The sequence below is a fragment of the Diachasma alloeum genome, unplaced genomic scaffold, assembly GCF_001412515.2.
Source record: "Diachasma alloeum isolate Michigan unplaced genomic scaffold, Dall2.0 Dall_scaffold_00915, whole genome shotgun sequence".
NCBI classification, from domain to species: domain Eukaryota; kingdom Metazoa; phylum Arthropoda; class Insecta; order Hymenoptera; family Braconidae; genus Diachasma; species Diachasma alloeum.
Genome location: NW_021681033.1, coordinates 35,598 through 51,745, shown reverse-complemented (window position 1 = coordinate 51,745; position 16,148 = coordinate 35,598). Strand labels below are relative to the sequence as shown.

General features: G+C 37.9%; 1 protein-coding gene across 1 annotated transcript; it reads right to left on the bottom strand.

Moving 5' to 3' along the window:
- Positions 1 to 7,060: 7,060 nt before the first annotated feature.
- LOC107045382 (lysosomal acid glucosylceramidase) lies at positions 7,061 to 10,065 on the bottom strand. Its single transcript, XM_015267661.1, has 6 exons — positions 9,962 to 10,065; positions 9,222 to 9,282; positions 8,838 to 9,153; positions 7,971 to 8,748; positions 7,507 to 7,781; positions 7,061 to 7,401 (listed from the first exon to the last, which is right to left on the bottom strand). The coding sequence occupies exons 2-6, from the start codon at positions 9,265 to 9,267 to the stop codon at positions 7,299 to 7,301; spliced, it is 1,518 nt and encodes a 505-aa protein (XP_015123147.1). The 5' UTR covers positions 9,268 to 9,282; positions 9,962 to 10,065; the 3' UTR covers positions 7,061 to 7,298.
- Positions 10,066 to 16,148: the final 6,083 nt, after the last annotated feature.

The following is a 16,148-nucleotide window of genomic DNA, read 5'->3' as shown; positions in this document are numbered from 1 at the left end:
GTGTGATATTTTAAGTGGCATTAAAGATTTAAATACTTGAAGAAGTTATGATATGTCTTAATTTCAACGAAATTAACCAATCCCGGACTCCAGGGGGATATTTTTTTTTTCGCGGGGTGCGTAACGATAAAAACCATGTGTAAATGGTTTTCTTCGTGCGAAAAGTAGAACTTTTTGCAGATCGGTAATGAGGCTCGAAAATAAGGTTCACAATAAGGGTCAGGATGAGGGTTAAAAATAAAGGTTAGAATGAGAGTCAAAAATAGTAGTCAGAGTAAGGCTCAAAAATAAGGTTCATAATAAGGGTCAGGATGAGGGTCACAAATAATGGTCTGAGTGAGGGTCAATAATAAGGGTTAGGATGAATGTCAAAAATAAAAGTTACAAGTAGGGTCAAAAATGAGGGGCCGAATGAGGATAAAAAATTAGTGTCCTAATGTGGTGCAAAAATAAGGGTCTGAATGAGGGTCAAAAATAGTAGTCAGAGTGAGGGTCAAAAATAAGCTTCATAATGGGGGTCAAAGATAAGGGTCTGAACGAGGGTCGAAAATAAGGGTCAGATAGAGGGTCAAAAAGAACGGTCATAACGAGGTTCATAATGAGGGTCAATGATAGTAGTCAGAATTCGGTTCACCAATTAGGCTCATAATGAGGGTGAAAAATACTAGTCAGAATGAGGGTCAAAAATAAAGGTCATAATGATGGTCAAAAATACTAGTCAGAATGAGGTTCAAAAATACTGGTTAGAATGAGGGTCAAAAATAAAAGTCATAATAAGGGTTAAAAATGAGGGCCAGCATGAGGGTCAAAAATAAGGTTCACAATAAGGGTCAGGATGAGTGTCAAAAAAAGGATCAGGATGGGGGTAAAAATAAGGGTCAGAGAGAGGGTTAAAAATAAGGCTCATAATAAGGTTCACAATGAGGATAAAACATAATAGTCAGAATTCGGGTCAAAAATACTAATTAGAATGAGGGTCAAAAATAACGGTCAGAATGAGGGTCAGGGTGAGGCTAAAAAATAATGGTCAGGGTAAGGATAAAAAATAAGGTTCATAATGAGGGTCAAAAATACTAGTCAGAATGAGGGTCTGGAATGAGGGTCAAAAATAGTTGTCAGTGTGAGGCTCAAAAATAGTTGTCAGTGTGAGGCTCAAAAATAAGGTTTATAATAAGGGTCACAAATAATGGTCAGAGTGAGGGTCAAAACTAAGGGTCAGAAATGAGGGTTAAAAATATGGGTCATAATGAGGGTAAAAAATGCTAGTTACAATGAGTGTCAAAAATAAGGTTCCGAACGAGGGTCAAAAAGAAGGATCAGAGAGAGGGTAAAAAATAACGGTCATAATGAGGTTCATAATGATGGTCAAAAATACTAGTCAGAATGGGGTTTAAAAATACTGGTTGGAATGAGGGTCGAAAATGAAAGTCATAACAAGGGTAAAAAATGAGGGTCAGGATGGGGGTAAAAAATAAGGGTCAGAGAGAGGGTTAAAAATAAGGTTCATAATGAGGTTCATAATGAGGCTCAAACATAATAGTCAGAATTCGGGTCAAAAATACTAATTAGAATGAGGATCAAAAATAAGGGTCAGGATGAGGCTAAAAAATAATGGTCAGGGTGAGAGTCAAAAATGGGCGTCAGGGTAAGGGTCAAAAATAAGATTTATAATAAAGGTCACAAATAATGATTAGAGTGAGGGTAAAAAATAAGGGTCAGAATAAAAAAAAATAAGGGTCAGTGTCAAAAATAAGGGTCAGAAATGAGGGTTAAAAATATGGGTGATAATGAGGGTCAAAAATACTAGTTACAATGAGTGTCGAAAATAAGGGCCATAATGATGAGGGTAAAGAATAATAATCAGAATGACGGTCATAGATAAGGGTCATAGGGAACATTCGAAATAGTAGTATTTATTTTATTACCACGGCCCCGAACTTCATGTGATTACCATTGTTATTAACAATCATTCAATTGTTATTGACGATCGTAATCATGCAAAGTTCCGGGCTCTGATTATAACATTTCAAATTCAGCGACATTCTCCCACGCAAAGGCTGCCGACTTGACCGACCCAGTCAAGAAATCGACACTGCCGTCTTCTCACGCTATCACCCTATCTGGTCTCACTCGACATTGGGTGCGTCTGTGTCTCTCGACTATGTGCTCCTCTCAACTCTTCCAACTCCTCTAGCTGTTCCAGCTCTTCAAGTGATCGGTAACTGTCTTTCGACTCTTCGTCTGAATTTGTCTTCTTTTCACAAATATCCTCATGGTCCTCAGCTATTTCGTTGCCATGTCCTTCACGTATGCCTTGAAATTCTTCAGACCTTCGATCTCCAATCAGCTCAGTAACATCAATGTTTCCAAGTTCATCCACTGGATGACTTCCACAAATTTTTTTAATTTTATCAGTGACATCTTCCGAATCCAAGGATTTTGGTCGACCACGTTTCCCAGGACTGTCAGAGAGAGGGAGAGAATTATTAATGTGTAAATAGTTTGGCACAGTTGTCGCTAGACCTATCAGAAATAAATGCAAATTAAAAATGAACCATCTTTTATTCCTATTTCCAGATATGTAACAAACCTCTCATTGGCTCGATTGTCTCTGGAACTGGAATGGTGGGAACGGCATTGAACTTCAGTAATGCTTTAGTTGACTTGATCCCTGAAAAAAGTTGCTACGTTCATTTCTATCTATTTAACCATGATTCCATGTGAGACAATGGAGTAACGTCATTTACATGTAGAATGACTTTCGATGATGAATTGATCTGGACTACAATGAGCCTCACATAAACCTTTTCACGAGTTAGGATTCAAATCTTGAATACCCATGAAATCTCACCACTTTTGACGGATTTCCGGATATTTCCATGGGACTTTAAACTTAGATTTACGTTTGCAACCAGGGAAAGAGCAAACCAAAACCATTTTGACTGCCTTTTAATTTATCTCCTGGATCCTAGCGTACACTCTTTTTTCAATGTTCACAATAGGTTATATTTTCTCAATCATGGGTGTCGCCATATTGAAAGGAACCTGTGTGGGTGGCGCCATTAGTTCGTAAATTGACCACCAAAGTCCTTAATATATGAATCTATGTTCCATTTCTGGTGAAGTAATAAGAGATTATTATCTTTTACATATCAATAATAAATTACTGCAACTCACAAGAGGGAAATNATTGACGATCGTAATCATGCAAAGTTCCGGGCTCTGATTATAACATTTCAAATTCAGCGACATTCTCCCACGCAAAGGCTGCCGACTTGACCGACCCAGTCAAGAAATCGACACTGCCGTCTTCTCACGCTATCACCCTATCTGGTCTCACTCGACATTGGGTGCGTCTGTGTCTCTCGACTATGTGCTCCTCTCAACTCTTCCAACTCCTCTAGCTGTTCCAGCTCTTCAAGTGATCGGTAACTGTCTTTCGACTCTTCGTCTGAATTTGTCTTCTTTTCACAAATATCCTCATGGTCCTCAGCTATTTCGTTGCCATGTCCTTCACGTATGCCTTGAAATTCTTCAGACCTTCGATCTCCAATCAGCTCAGTAACATCAATGTTTCCAAGTTCATCCACTGGATGACTTCCACAAATTTTTTTAATTTTATCAGTGACATCTTCCGAATCCAAGGATTTTGGTCGACCACGTTTCCCAGGACTGTCAGAGAGAGGGAGAGAATTATTAATGTGTAAATAGTTTGGCACAGTTGTCGCTAGACCTATCAGAAATAAATGCAAATTAAAAATGAACCATCTTTTATTCCTATTTCCAGATATGTAACAAACCTCTCATTGGCTCGATTGTCTCTGGAACTGGAATGGTGGGAACGGCATTGAACTTCAGTAATGCTTTAGTTGACTTGATCCCTGAAAAAAGTTGCTACGTTCATTTCTATCTATTTAACCATGATTCCATGTGAGACAATGGAGTAACGTCATTTACATGTAGAATGACTTTCGATGATGAATTGATCTGGACTACAATGAGCCTCACATAAACCTTTTCACGAGTTAGGATTCAAATCTTGAATACCCATGAAATCTCACCACTTTTGACGGATTTCCGGATATTTCCATGGGACTTTAAACTTAGATTTACGTTTGCAACCAGGGAAAGAGCAAACCAAAACCATTTTGACTGCCTTTTAATTTATCTCCTGGATCCTAGCGTACACTCTTTTTTCAATGTTCACAATAGGTTATATTTTCTCAATCATGGGTGTCGCCATATTGAAAGGAACCTGTGTGGGTGGCGCCATTAGTTCGTAAATTGACCACCAAAGTCCTTAATATATGAATCTATGTTCCATTTCTGGTGAAGTAATAAGAGATTATTATCTTTTACATATCAATAATAAATTACTGCAACTCACAAGAGGGAAATTTCAAGTATTTTTATATCTATATCGTTCTCAATAACAAAAAGACGTACAAAAAATGTTCCGCAATTCACATATTTGTGTTAGAAATCCAGACGAAATGGTCAGAACCCCATAACTTTATACATTCAGTGTTTTTTACATTAACAAGTTAGAATATTTGCAATAACCCAAAAAATGAGCTAATCAATGGTAATGATTATATAGAAATTAATTGTTTTATTAAATTTTTGTCATTAGTCAATTCAATTATGCATTTCAACGTATTTTCGCATTCAAATATCACTACCAGATCTTCCTGGAAACTTGCTCTAGAGGACTTTCACTCTTTTTCTCAATTTTTTAGTTTGCTTTCTCTTGATATCATTCAATCTTTTGAAGAATTTGGCTAAGAAATGGCCATGTAGTACTACATAGAAGTTCATCACCTGTCTGGTCAATGCATGGCAATGTTCTTTACATCCAATCAAAGGAAATTCTAGAGCGCTTCCAATCATCTCTAGCACCTGATCAGATATTCTCAAAACTGTATCATATTCAATACCATTCTTGGGAACTTCCATCAAAACAATTTTCTCGATTGCTTTGGTCAAATTAAACAGTCTCGTACTTGGATATAGTAAATACCCTTTTGATAAAAATTGAGTAGCTTTATCTCTTCTCTCGGGGTGAGGTGATCTCGTACTCTGAAGACACGATTGACACTGGCTATATCCTCCAATTTTTCGTCCTATGTATCCAGCTGTATAGCTTTGTACATGATCACTGGTATTCACAATATGATAATTGTGATCCAAATCAGGCTGGGTCTCTGGTTGCTCTGGTTGTTCTTCGTTGATCTCCATCTGTTCGATTTCAATAGTTGAAAAATAGTAATCGTGATCCAAGAGGGGATGGTAAGCTGGAGATTCCATGCTACCCTCAGTATTAATGTTGAAATCGATATGTTTAATGTTATTGAGTTCTGCGTCTAATAATTCCAACCATTTCAATTTATTTGATGAATTGTCTACTTTCGTTTGACCCTTAAAACTAATAAAGGTTTCCAATATTTCGCCTCCTGAAATATTGCTACTTTTAGAAGGTTTTGTCACTGAATATGCTCTGATTAACCGATAAATCTGAGCGAACTGCCTTGCATCAGGGTGATCGTTGCATCCACAAGCTGCTCGCACAAGACCGAAGAACCTCTGGATGGAAAGGATTATTTCATACACTGATGAGGGGACACATGGAACTTAGATTCCTGATAATTACGCGAAATTTATCGCAGGAGTTTTGGTGAAGAAAAATGAACAAATTTTTTTCTTATGCCAAATTTATCGCAGGAAATTTGATGAAAAAAAATGAACAAATTTTTTTCTTAGGCACGGTCTCTCATGGAATTCATTTTCAAATCAAGTTTCAATCGATCTTTACCTACTGGAAGACTCTGAAAATGAAAATAAAAATTAAGGGTTAATGTGAGAAAATGTGCCATGACCAAAAAAAAATCCAGGATATCCAGGCGGAGAATATGAGTGCTTGAAACTTTAGAGTGTTCCGTTCGAAAAAAGTAAATGATGACTTCCATCTGAAATTCATATAGGATATTCATAATGACAGTCCGATTATCTACGAATTTTTCGAGGTTTCCATCTCAAGTGATGAAGAATCGGAGACATTTCCCAGATATAGGTTTTTATCTAGATTTTCCTATAAAATACAAAACTGCATTACCATCCAGACTGATAACATAGTTTAGTACTAATTTGAAAGAAACGCCATGAGAGTCCATGCATAAAAAATGATTTCAATAGTTAATAACTTTAGACTTAATAAGAAAAACGAACAATTGAAAAAATATTTTTCTAATTAATCAGCTGATCAATTGAGTTACTGATTATCTGCAGCCCCCCTCACCCAGTATCTATCCGGAAGCCATATTTGATATTACAGGCTGAAAATTGCGAGTTCGTTATGGCGACAAAAAAAATGTATTTTGAATCGCGACGTCCGTCAAACAATGCGTTATGGAGTCAGTGACAAACAGTGACTCAGTGAGTTCACTAAAGACAGGAATTTATGTAGCATTCCATATGTTGTGACGTCACGGGATGCTGTTGCAGATAATTTTGGTGTGGATAACAGGAAAATGAGGATGATTCTCGATATTAGTTTGCCAGCAGAATCTGCTTCAAAAATGTGTACTCCAGGCCCGGAATCGAACCCGTAACCTGCTGATAACGCGTCGGGTGCTCTTTCCGACTGAGCTACTCGGCTCCTAAATGGAATCTGTCAAATGTTTCCGCAGATATTTGCAAAAAAATTATTTTTGATCTCAGGAACAGCAAAACTGCTTGAACTGAAATTTAGCACAAACTTGGGTCTCATTGTTAGTTTTACCGATCTAGAATCTGCATTCTAACTTTTTCATAATGATCATTTGAAATTATTGACACAGCTGGACAAACGTCCACGCATACACACCGATACGTATGCATACAGACATTTCTTGAAAATCTAATTTCTTCTCATTTCATGTCATTTTCAAATATTTTCAGCCAGTCAGGAACTTCAAAAAATGATGCTCATAAAGCTCCCATTGAGGAGTAACAAAAAATTAAAACCTGATATTTGTAAGATCCTACATATAAATGATTAATATAAGTAATTTTGAACGAAACATCATAATTTTTCCAATTGTTTTATCATCAAAACACTCAACGAATTTAGGTGCGCCGATCATGGGAAGTTGATATTCCGAATTGATTACACATTGATATCACTTTTTTAATCGGATATTATTCGTCAGGCTGTCAGAATTGGGTGCATCTTTCATATCTACGTGTAATCATTACCGCATTAATTGACTCCAATGGAAAGGTTGAACAAATACTCAAATCGATCCTCTATCGGCATTTAATTATCGTTTGTAAATAATAGTTTTCATGGATCTCGGGACCATCTCAATGTTCAGTCCCCCCTCCTCGGGATCCATGATGCTGAAGGTTTTGTTCTTTTTCGCCCTATAAGAAAAAGGAATGAATCAAGAGAACGAAATAATTAAGACCGATCAAATTTTCGAGGAAATTACGCTGTCTAACTAATAGCTACTATATGGAAGCACTCACCGATTGTAAAGAACGATGACAACTTCATTATTAGGCGTTAAGAATGCCACCGATTTGATTTCACAGTGAGAACTCAGAGCTATTCTCGTTGATCCACGTGGTAAAAATTTACTGAAATGAGCAATTGAGTAGTACAGTGGTTGTTTAAAGAACTCATCGGTTTCCGGCTGGACGATTATGGGAGAATCTACGGGATTGTTCACCCAATTTGGCCCGCCAAACTTATCCAATGCCAAATTCCAATCTACCCAGCCAGTCACCCAGTGATTCATATCCTAAAAAAAACGAAATGGTAAAAATAATATACATAACAGTGACCTAGTAAGACATCTGGAATGGCTCAGGAGTGGCTGAGAGTGGCCCAATTCTGGCCAACACTAGGCCACCTTCGGCCAATCCTAGCCCATTCCTCGTTTCCTACCGGGAAGGGACGACACTTTAGAGAACGGCATAAAGAGAAAAACCTCAATGATATCATGAATGTAAAGTTCAGCTCGATGCCAGTTTCCCAAACGAACTGGCGTAGGGTCCCAAGGAAGTGGAGTACAGGACGCCTCAGTATTTAGAATGAATTTATCTGGATATTTATGGTGAGTGATATCAAGAAGAGTTGAAGGAGTGATTGCATCTGCGTACCAGTGGATCGCAATTCCAGATATGTATTTATCAACATCTGCCGTTTTATACATTATATCTATCCACCAAGGTAGCTGATACCTTTGATCATCAAGAGCTAAAAGTAGGGTTTCCTGAGATGTTGATTGTTCGAGTGCTGGTCCTAAATTATTAACCAACCACTTTGCTTGTTGTCGAGGGGTCCAGGGCATATCATTTATTGAGACGAATGGCATAAAACCGTCGATTGGCTCGTTGCCGAGACTCATCGCCCACATTGGTAGTCCCAATTGCTTATAGATTTCTAAGAATTTGATTAAGTAGTTCGCATACGTCTGATAAAACTCCAGTTTGAGATTTCCAAATAATCCAGTATATTGATTATTCACCTTCATCCAGGGTGGGGCCGTCCACGATGCTGCAAAGAATCTCATTTTGGGATTCAATGTGAGTGCTCTTTTCATATATGGTATTTTATATATCTCGTCTTCTGGTGCAAGTGAGAAATTTGAGAGTGTCGTATCACCGGGCACATCGTCCAGTGTATAACCTCGCGTAGAGAAATCCGAACCTCCGATAGTCACTCGACCAAGGTTATATCGATTACCATCGCGTCCAAAGTACGTCCTAAAGCGTTGAAATTAATGACTGAGTCTTTTTTTTATCTACTTACGATAGACGGTCTTTAATTTTTCAAGTGTAATTAAGCAACTCACTGCATCAATTTTTGTTGAGTCTCTTCACTCAAGGAATTGATATTCAAGCCAGCTGAATCCGTGAATGCTCCACCAAAACCATGTATTGTTTGATACTTTTTCTTTAAATCGAGCCGAAGAACTATTTCATTATTCATGGAGGTTTTAAAGATACCATCCTCCCTGTGCAATCTCTGCCCGGATACAGTTGATGTGTAGCTACGAAATGATCCTTTTTCGGGTACTTGAATTGCAACTGAGTCACAGTAGGTTGCATTACAGACACAGACAACACTATCTTCGTCAAATTTACGGGGTATACAATCATCACCGTAAACTAAAAGTATAATGAAATCATTTCAAAGAGGACCAACACTGTTGTCTGAGAGCAATCTAATTGCTTACCTGCTCCTAAAATACATCCAATTGTTAAAAAACTTAGCAACCACATACTACCAACGATGACCTAGAAAGTAAAAAATTGATCTCAATTATTGACAATTCATCAACTTCTTTAAAAAAAAATTCTTAAAAAATTATAGTCACATTTTCACAATATATGATCTCTTATCAACGTTAAATGAACTGAAATTAGGCAACATTAAAATCCATGCTTCACGTATAATATATATATATAGAACAAAGTTTATGACACTGAAAAACTTGTTAAATTATTTCTCACACATGATTAGTAATGGGCGTCATTGTTATTGCAGTTTAAAATATTTGATTCTCTACAGATTAAATTTCTTCTTAATATTATGCCAACAAATTTTCAATGGTTCCGTTCCGATGCCTCATCGAGAAATTCCGTCTATCAATTGAGTGATACAAACTAGACAATGACATCCTATCCTGGGCAAATGGTTATATTTCAATTACTGAATGAAAACGAAGACGAGAAGGGGGCAAAGTTGAAGCTGCGCAAAGAACGCCGCTTGAAAATATAGCACTGTATTATGACCGTTGACCCTCTGCAGTGTATTCTCCTTATTGCATGTAATCCCTAACTAGGGAAAACTATATCCCTACACTTACCGATTTTTGCCAGGTTTTTCTCTAATCTTTCTTTTTTTTTCTTTTTCAATCTCATTTTTTTCAACATTTCTGTTAGTAATTTAGAAAAAATGAATGGTAGCACTCACGGATATACTGCGGACCAATTATGTAGCCCCTACGTAGTGAAGTAACTGAAACGTTAGCAAGTATCCTAATTTTTTTTGCTTCGTTATTTTTCAACTGAGGCTTCATTAACCAGCACAAATTGCCTTAACCCCAGAACTCATTTATATGTAAGCGCTCGCGTTTGACACGGGTGGGAGAAATTCCTCGAATCATTTGCTTTCTGAATATTCTTTTCATGCTGTTAGAATAATTAATGCAATGCGTAATGAAGAAGTTGCAGAGATAAAGTAAATTTCTTCCCGTTTTACCGGAAAACTTTCGTAGATCATCCCAAGTGAAAATGCATTCCGCCCGAAAATTATATTGTATCGATGAATATGGTAATTTGTGTCGCCAATTCAATCAACGGCTCATTACGATTCCTTACAATGGCTATCTAACGTAGATAAACGCTTTCATCGAGAATATGCTAAAATTTCGAATTCTTGAGGTTATCTGAATAATACTAATTCTGAGTAAATGAGTAATTTTCTGGGTTTACATTAATATCACATTTCATATATGAAATTGAATTGCCAACATTAGTAGGCAGATTAACTGATATCATCGTTGAAGACTGTTGACGTTTAATAATGCGGATTTTAGTGAGATTAGTGAATGTACGGTAGATCATCTTTGAGAAATTCATCAGTGTATGAACTACACAGAGAGAAAAAGTGGATTAGTTTTAGAAAATAGTTTCTATGTTCTAGAAACTGTTCGTAACCTTTATCCTTGCACTACAAAAAGTGAGTACTGAATTTCAGTACCTTTCGTCCCGTTTGTTCAGTACCTTCTGGGTACTGAAAGTGAAGATAATTTAATTAATTGTTTTGTTAATTGAATAATTTTCAAGTAAAAGGGTAAAAGGGAGTGGGAAAAAGTCAGAATTAGGCGGGGTTCTGACCCTCATGACCCTTATTTCCACCCCCTCACTTTAACCCTTAAATACGGGAGTATCATACGGACAAATACTAGCCCATTTTGAGCGTTTTTATTTTTTAAATGTCACTGTTACGCAGGGGCACTTACTTTTTCTTCGCTTTTTGGAAAATGATTTGGGCGCCATCGGGCAAGAAGGGGGAGTGCATATATGGGTATCAAACGTACTGAAAATGAAAAAAAAGGAAAACAAAATTTGAACAATTGTAAAAAAATAAATATCCGCCCTTGGAATCGGTAGTAACCGACCAAAAGAAAAAAAAGGACGGACCAAAAAAAAGTGCTGAGATCAAAAAGTGGAAGGGGAAGTTTCCACTTCAAAAAGCATCCTCTTCAATACCCTCGAAGGAAAAGGATCGGTCGTGGGACACCCTGTATATAATTCCTATTTGACGCAGATCAGAAGATAGAAGATTAGATTGATACTAAACAGTGAGTTGAAAAACTCCGCGTCAAGAAAATTGTTCCTCCTACCAATATTTCATTTCATAGAGATTTTTTAAAAATCCTTATTCGATGAAACTATTTGTCTACTATAACCATTCATTCAATATGCCGGACTTGGCTTTTTTTTCATTTCTTTGGATTCTTAAAAAATTTCGGTATTTCATAAAGAACCAAACGAAACTTTTTCATGGTGCAATTTTTCAACGAAAGTATTTGTTTTTGTTTTTTTAGGGAGATTTCAAAATTTTTCTCAAATTGAGCAAGGAATCGTTTTTGATAGTGTCTATTCACACGGTCCACGGTGAATTTTACCGTGGATATAGGGTATATTTTACCGTGGATATGCGGTAATTCCTACCGTGGATATACGGTAAGCAGTGGAGTACGTTAGGCCCATTTTTTTACAGTGGATAAAAGGTAATCTTACCGTGGATATAAGGTAAATCAGTGGTGTGCATCGGGCCCATTTTTACCGTGGATATAGGGAAGATTTTCACCGTGGATATAAAGTAATTTTTTTACCGTGCATATAAGATGAGTGAACGGTGTACAGTGGGTCCATTTTTTACCGTAGATGCAAGGAAGATTTTGCGGTGGATCGAAGGTAATGTCTAACGTGTATATAAAAGAGATGAGTGGTAAGCATTACGTAGGGAAATTGTCTCGTGGATCCAATTATATCGCGGATTTGAACCGTTAAAGCTTCGAAGATCAGGGGAGCGATGACAAGGGTCACACGAGAGAGGAAAACGCTGCAAAAACAGTGTGTTTGACACTCATCGGAATTTCAGATGTCAGATAGAGAAAAGACATCTGAATTATCATAAGTGTCTCAAAATGGTCTAGATGTTTGAAAATTTCAGATACAATTTGTATCTGGAAACGCTTCAAAAATATTTTTTGTCTGAAAAATTTCACACATTTATTTTCCGACAGTTTTTGCGTCTGAAATTCAGTTCGTTAGAAGTGATTCAGACATTTGACTCTTCAGACATATTCTCTGTGCCAAACAGCTGACTCCATTCAAACACAAAAATTTCAGACAAATCTCCTGTCTGAATATATTTCATTATTCATGATTTTATTAGTCAATTACTGAATTGATAATGACTGGATGAATTGATTTAAATTGACGAAGAATATATGGAGAATATGTATATTCGAAAACGAAATCCTTCATATTAGGAAAAATTATCAAGCTGTTTTCTCTCTATTTCCATCCATGTTTGAAAAAAACAATAGAAATCATTGATCAAAAAATTGAGTCAATTTCTATTCATCTTCATATTTATATTGGCGCTCGGTTGGCGCACGAGGTGCTCAGCACAGATCGACAAATCCGCGCGTGGTGCTATATTGCTTGTACGAGAAGAACGGTCTTGAAACAGGCGAATATCCTGACGTTAGAGGCTGCTCAAAACCGATAATATTCTCTAATTCCTTATACGTATAGTCGGTTGAGGAAAAAATTGTCCTACGTTCCTTGTCTTGACGGTTTACGTGAAAAGTGACGTTAAGATCGATTGTTGTGGGGATAATTGTTCAGATAGAATACTATCAGTGGTGGAGTGACATTTTTTACTCGATGAAATGGGGGCAGAGAAGACTATCTTAATAATTTCTCATCGAGAAAGGACTCTTGAAATTTTTTTCCAATAGTTACTTATTATCGCATTGATTTGGCAGGGTATGATTCATGCACTTAAGAATTGTACACATTTAGTTTCGTGCACACACGTTCAAATCAAATAAGATGTACACATGACATTTTCTAATGTGCACATAAAATTTAGTGACAAAATATTGAATCTTTCATTTGTACGCAGTATCATTTATTTCTGCACATATGATGGATTGAGTAAAACAAAAAGTTCCACTCTGAGAAATGAAAAATCCTCTGCGTAAATATTGTGCACACAAGAGGAAAAGTTGTGGACATTTTTATTCTTCACATGGAAAATGTATTTTAGTTGTACACAGATATCCGAAAAACGTACACAAAAATAATGAGTGTAGTTATTTTTGTACACAAAATATAGTGCACAATATATCTTACACATATTTAAAATTTGACTACAACGTCAGGAGAAGAATAATTTTTGGGCTGAGATACCGGGAGTAACTACCCCCAGGGAAGAGGAAAAAGCGATAAATGGCACGAAGGAAACAAACGCGTCGCGCGAAGTCGTGCAAAGGAGTGCAGTACCAAAACCAGCGAAGTGGTAGTGACATCGGGACGAAGGGAGAGGTCAACAACAATGGAAAAACCTTCAGGATCACCTTGCGGGACAGGTATTTGTGTGCGATACTCTCCGCACATAGAGCCTCCTCAGAGTAGCTCCACCGAAAAGATCGACGACTCGAACAATCATCAGACGCCCATACAGAAATCTTTAGACCCTCAGTGGTATTCGATGGAGCGTTCCAGTGGTTCAATAATGACGGGGTCCAGAGGACGATCAGAGGAAGTTCCGGAAGTAGACGCTAAAACGGAACTGGCAAGGGAAGAGGATGGTTTAGAAGGGCTAGTAGAAAGGCTACAGATGTATGTTGCGAAACGGTTGAATGACCTTGAAGCTCGTACAGAAGAGGGTCTACTGAGGGCCCTCAGCTAATGGCGGAAGTTGAATAATGGCAGTTATTCGGCAGTTATTTGGCAGTTATTCGACCAAATAGTTTTGCTGAAAAAACAGGGAAAGAAGGAACTCTCTGATAATTGGAAGCCATGGAAAGGAGACCGTGAAGAGACTTGAATGATTCACGCGGGCGGGGGCGAAGGTACTATAGCCAAGGACTCGAGACATAGTCATCAGGGCAGGGCTAAGCAGAAAACTCAAAGGCAATGACTAAGGTAACGTTGGAATCTGAGCTGTCCAGACTGAAGAGCACCATGGAACAGTGAGTCGCGAAATTAATGACCAAGAACGTTACGTTGGATGACCTCGCAACTCAGTCAAGTTCTGAATGATCTTCAGATTTATCAAGGCTTCAAAAGGAGGACAGAGAGGCTCTGGAGAAACTAGCATCTGCCCAGGAGAAAATTAAAAAAAAACAAAAATGAAGAACTGCCGACAAAAATATAGTAAATCGTAGACGAAAACTGTATATCTCAAACGGATGTCGACCTCCGAAGTGTGAAATTTCAGGATACCAAGATTACAATTTACATATTGAGCTCCACGAATCGGAATTTGTCGGAGCGGGAGGAACTCTCGTCAGTACGTATCAAAGAGCTCGAGGAATGTGGCAGATGGAACCAGAGTCCTTGGAACATATCTGGATATGCGGAGAGGTACTTTTTCTCATACATATCAGAAGTGCATGAGACCAATGAAGCGCTGTTGAGAGGTCCCTTCCTCTGATTCCTCTGCGACGAAATGTCAGGAGCGCCAATCCATCAGAACGGGCCAAGACGAAGTTGTTGTTTCCATCTATGACCAAATGATCATGCTGCATCGGTGTTTTCAATAATGATTTGGTGGCATAAATTGAGTCTAGTGACACCATTGTTCGAAGTGCAGGGCGCCGTGATTACTCCCCTTTTTTCGTACTTATTTTTACATTATATTTTATTATTTTTACCACGTAATTCTGATACTTATCCAAAACAATGTGAGAGGCTAAAGAGGCCATACTTGGCATTAATAAAATTAGAATTGAAATTATTCACATTACAATATTTTTAAATCATATTGACATCCATTGGATTATTTTTATTGTTAAATAATTTTAAATTTGAAAGACTCAGAATAGAAATACAAAATAGAAACATGAACGTCAAATGTTGAAATAAATGTAACAAAATCATGTCTATTCGCTAATCTGATGGTGCGCGTTCATGGAAGCCGAGTGAGTGCATTAATATTTACATCATCCTATTTATCCGAATAATTGCAATAAGAGTTCATCTTGAAACTCCTGTTCAATTTCTATATCAATTCCATTATTCCAGTGTTCTCCTCCCGTCATATGTGACGGCAAATAGGAATTGATTTCCGCTCTACACAGAGGGCATTTCCGGGTGATCAATGTTTGCACACAAGAGACGCATATGCGATGCTTGCAGGGATTCAATTTCTGGACCTTCTCTGTTGACTCGCATACACAGCACTCTTTTAAATAATAAGTGGTATCATTAGTACATATGTCATAGGAATAATACAATATCTCTCTATATAATCTTTCTATATAAATCTCTCTATATAAATGAAGAAATGAGTAGGAGACATTCAGGGGACGCCCTTATTGCGGACCCTATTCCTGACCCTAAGCTAAACAATGTTTCTGACCCTCATTGTGACAATGTTTCTGAGCCCATGTGAGAGGGTCTCCATATAGGTGGACCCTCATATAGGAGGGTCCCATACAGGGGGTCCCATATGGGGGGTCCCATATAGGGAGGGTCCTCATACAAGGAGGGTCCTCATATGAGGAGGGTCCCCATATAAGGAGGGTTCTCATGTAAGGAGGGTGCCCATATAAGGAGGGTCCCGATATAAAGTTGGTCCCCATATAGGGAGGGTCTCCATATAGGGGAGTCCTCATATAAGGGCGTCCCTATCTAAGGGGGTCCCCATATGAGGTCCTCATATGAGGGGTTCTAAATTATAATTCTATTTGAATTAATTTAACCCTAGTCTGGTCACCCTACGTGAACTAACGACTTGGTCGGGTTCGCGGGGAGACGCCGCTGTGTTATTTAGGCCTGAACATTGTCGAATTCACTCTACACTGCCCGGGCGCGTTTAGTGGGTTTCTGGTAACGTCGCGCAACAGGCA

Bases quoted from the DNA above. Each gene is read 5' to 3' on its own strand.
- LOC107045382 (XM_015267661.1), bottom strand. From the start codon at position 9,267: ATGTGGTTGCTAAGTTTTTTAACAATTGGATGTATTTTAGGAGCAG. The intron at 8,749-8,837 runs GTGAGTTGCTTA...TCAACGCTTTAG, and splicing joins ACTCAACAAAAATTGATGCA to GACGTACTTTGGACGCGATG. The intron at 7,782-7,970 runs GTTTTTCTCTTT...CGTTTTTTTTAG, and splicing joins ACATTCATGATATCATTGAG to GATATGAATCACTGGGTGAC.